General features: G+C 39.4%; 1 protein-coding gene across 1 annotated transcript; it reads left to right on the top strand.

Annotated features, from left to right (window-relative positions):
* The first annotated feature begins 860 nt into the window (after positions 1-860).
* Positions 861-2,110, top strand: LOC109141792 (putative nuclease HARBI1). The gene is made up of 3 exons (XM_027283887.1): positions 861-1,558; positions 1,669-1,781; positions 1,862-2,110. The coding sequence occupies exons 1-3, from the start codon at positions 1,120-1,122 to the stop codon at positions 2,000-2,002; spliced, it is 693 nt and encodes a 230-aa protein (XP_027139688.1). The 5' UTR covers positions 861-1,119; the 3' UTR covers positions 2,003-2,110.
* The last annotated feature ends 1,939 nt before the right edge of the window (positions 2,111-4,049 follow it).

Here is a 4,049-nt window from a genome sequence, read left to right as displayed (position 1 = left end):
AGTACTGTTCTTCTGTGGAATTCTCCATACTAGATGAATGACTGGACTGTGGTTTCTTTGATTCATACTTCAAGTGATCTCTCTCTGAAGCAATAAAGAACTGGTTACTGTGCAGTTCTCTCATAAACTCCTCACTTGGCAGAAAGAGGCCGATGCGCTCCTCTTCCTTTTACTGTATGAGATAAGGCCTCTTACATCTATAATGGAACCATTTCTACAAACTGTTATTTAAAGAACCCTCAAGGGTGTTTCAAAGAACCATAAAAAAAGTTCTTTGTGAACCCAATAGGTTAAGGAAGAGAACCTCTTTTAAATGTTTCTCTGGTACATTTTCAGAAAAAGACATAAAATAATAAAAACAATTGTGGTTCATGAATTATCAGGAGTACCTGATTTGTTACTTGATCCTCAGTATTTGGTGCACATTACTGTTAAGTGTTATCATCAAGTAATATCTGTTTAGAAGAAGGGGCAGATCTTTAGCCATGTCCTCAGCTTCAAGTCACTTTTGACTATTTAACCAAAACCAAACCCTGATCTTTTTCTCATCAACACCTAAAATTAGCATTTTCATCATTCATTATAGTTGCCAGGAGTGAATGTTGTGGAGAAAACATTCTATCCACATTATTAACATTTTACAGAAGCTGTAAACAGTTTGCAGATGTTCCATTCAAATGTTCCATGATATATAAAAAAGAAGCTAATCCAGTTAGTTTCCTGCAGTTGCTATTGTAAACCAGTTGTGTATCCTAGGACATTAAACCTCACTCTAGTGACCTGGGGTCCGTTTCACAAAGCAGGTTTATTGAAAACTCAGAGTCTGTTAACCCTGGAGTCACGGAAACTAAGGTGTTTTCCGTTTCACAAAGGAGGGTCAGTCAAACCCGAGAGAGAGGGTTAACTCTAACCTGTTTCACAAAGTGAGGTAACTTAACCTCAAGCTCAGTTGCCATAGTAACATACTCCGTGAATCTAACCTGGTCGGGACCAGGTTTTCCTGAAGAAACCCTGAGTTTCTCTCTGTCTCCGCCCACTTTCAGAGCCACATACTGAATTTGATTTCCTCATTCCTGCGCTGTCAGAACGTCCTCTAGTTCCAGAAGGCAACGTTTGAACATGGCGTGTCCTTTTGATCACGATCCTGTGGACGAAGGTGCAGCAATCCTGCGCAGGGAATTACATATCTGTCGGCAGAGAGTACTCAGACCACGCATAGATATTTCAGCCCTCCCGGACAATTTTCTTTTTGAGCGGTACCGTTTTACTTCACAGTCTATAATTTACATACACAACCTCATCCGTCCGCACATTTCAAACATCACGAGTCGCAGTCATGCGCTCACATCGCAGCAGATTTTGTGTGTGGCGCTGCGTTTTTTTGCCAATGGCAGTTTCTTGTATAACATCGGAGATGCTGAGCACTTGAGTAAGGCAACTGTATGCAGGGCCATCAGAAGAGTCTGCCTCGCCCTGAAAAGACTTTTACCTATATTTGTTGTCTTCCCTGGACACAAACCTGTCAGGGCCATTAAGGAAGAGTTCCACAGGATCGCAGGTGAAGGATGTAGAGATCTGTTGAATTCCTTTAATATCAGGCTGTATTATGACATTGTGCTGCCACCTCAGACTTGAATTAGTAATTTTTATTATTTTTATTTGTTTTAGGATTTCCCAATGTGATTGGCTGCATAGATGGTACGCACATTCCCATCACGGCTCCCTCACATAATGAGGCTGATTATGTGAATAGGAAGTCCATTCACAGCATTAATGTGCAGGTACATGTAGACTAAGAAGTTTCACTGTGTTAAGCACTTCCTCATAATTTAATTTATCTGTCATTCTCTGCACTGTCAAGATCATATGTGATGCTGCACACATAATCTCCAATGTGGAGGCCCCGTCCACCTGCCAGCTATGCAGGATGGCCGAGCGGTCAGAGACACGATTTGTACTAATCACTTTTGAGTTTAAAGCACCACCACAAATAAAAACATGAGGCACATTTCAGTTGGTCTTCTTTATTTCCTACAAATACAAAAGCTAGTTAAGTTAATGTTCCAATAGTTAACATTGACATAATTGACATGTGACCATGCACCCACCTTTAATTTATGTTCCAGTATTTGGATTTCCAAATCTGCTTTTTTAATCTGGCGGTCGAGGTATAGCATTTCTTTATCGGTCTTCTGGATTTTTTTTAGGAGGTGAATTTTATAAATTTCTTTTACTGGTAACTGGGAATACATAAAGAGGACATAAAATTAACCTGTTGCACATGAATTCCACACAATAAATCTCTGGAGTTTCATGAACAGCTGTCTCACTGTGTCAATCTCTGCAGTTGAGGTCAGGGGAGTCTCCTGCTGCTGCCCAGCCCCAGGCTTCATTGTTTAATACAATATAAAGAAGACATTTTTGAGTGTTAAAAGAGCATTATGGAAGGGATCAAAGAAGTTCAGAGTCAAGTCATGCAGATGTCTGACCTGTTTGAACAATGTTTTTATATTTCATCTTAAGTTGCTGCCAAGTGCGCTTCTCCCCCGCCGGATTGCACCTACATGAAATAAATTAATAGGCTCCATTCATGCAATTTGCCCTTCAATAGTTATTGTGATTGCAAAATATTACATTTAAACTTACGCATTGACCCGAGCAGCAATGCTCTCCCATGCCCTCTCCCTCTCTTTAGCAGCCACTGCAGTGTTGCACTTCTTTCTAAAGACATGCTCATATTCTCCATATGCAGTCATTAATATTTCCAATTCTATTGGGGTGAAAAATGCTGCCCTCTTTCTGTCAGTTTCCATGTTCAATCATTGAATCTGGGCTCCATTGATGCTGGCTTTATATGTCTGTGGAGCTCATGTTTAACTCCAGGTTAAACTACTCTGAGTTGATTAAACTAACTCAAATCAGCTGTTGTGAAACCGAAAACTCAGAGTTTCCTATCTCAGAGTAGATCAACTCAGAGTTCAGGCTTTGACTCAGAGTTTGTTGAACCTGCTTTGTGAAACAGACCCCTGGTGACGCATGAAGTGCTGAAAACAGACCTAAATGGCTGTTGTTATGGAATCAGTTTTGTCACCAACATTAATTCAATTGAGTCAATGTGAGTCTTCCGTCCCTCCTCCTGAACGTTGACGGCAGTGTTTGAACTTTGATGTTGGTTCAGCCTTATAAGGTTAAAAGTGTCTTTTAGCACTGCAGCTTCATCCTGTTGTTGTGTGATGATTAAGAACCACATCCTCTCCTCTGCTTACAAAGTGATCCTGGGCTGCAAACAGCAATGCAATTATATTGGACACTCCTGGCAGTGCAATATGAAAATGTATAACAAATAAAGACGCTACTGAAGCGAAGAATAAATACAGAGTGAGACTGTTCTGCTGACACAGCCAGTATTATCAGTCTTTTGTTTGGAAGTATTAGCTTGTGTAAATCTATTATGCATATTAGTATAATAAGGAGCAGTTTGTGTCACACTGATAATTCACCACCATTAAAGTCATAATTAGAGCTTCAATTAAAAAAAGTCCACACATTTGTGTTCATGGTTAGCAAATGAATGATAGCACAACAAAACAGAAATGTGCTGCACGCCTTAGTGCTGTGCATGCTTTGTGAAACCGATGTTTGGTTCATCTGCTTTTGTGTGTCTGTTTGCATGTTTCTTCATTTGCAGTGTGTTGTGCTTTCACGGTCACTTTACTCTGTCTGCAGCTCTCAGCCTCACACCGCTGGTTTGTTGTTTCAACAATATTTCAATGCTGATATATCAGCTTACACAAAACAAACGTTGACTATTTTGAGAAGAAAGTAAGTATGAAATTAAATTTTTTTAGGCTTTAAATTGATATTGGAGAATGAAGATCACATTTCTAAAAGAAGAGGCGCAGTTATATATTTTTACTGTATTATTACATTATTGTTCAAATGTTAAACCTTTTTGTCATAAACTATGACTTCATTCTAAAGAGTAATAAAGTCTCATAAACTTAAATTTCTCTATGTATATTACTCTCACAAAGAAGGGTTCCCAGACG

The sequence above is a fragment of the Larimichthys crocea genome, chromosome XI, assembly GCF_000972845.2.
Source record: "Larimichthys crocea isolate SSNF chromosome XI, L_crocea_2.0, whole genome shotgun sequence".
Taxonomy (NCBI): Eukaryota; Metazoa; Chordata; class Actinopteri; family Sciaenidae; genus Larimichthys; species Larimichthys crocea.
The sequence above is the reverse complement of the archived record's forward strand: the minus strand, read 5'-3'. Positions and strand labels throughout refer to the sequence as shown.

What these genes read in the sequence shown, in the direction of transcription:
- LOC109141792 (XM_027283887.1), top strand. Translation starts at nt 1,120, where the DNA reads ATGGCGTGTCCTTTTGATCACGATCCTGTGGACGAAGGTGCAGCAATC. An exon ending in AGAGTTCCACAGGATCGCAG is followed by an intron (nt 1,559 to 1,668) that starts GTGAAGGATGTA and finishes TATTTGTTTTAG; the next exon opens with GATTTCCCAATGTGATTGGC. An exon ending in TTCACAGCATTAATGTGCAG is followed by an intron (nt 1,782 to 1,861) that starts GTACATGTAGAC and finishes TGCACTGTCAAG; the next exon opens with ATCATATGTGATGCTGCACA.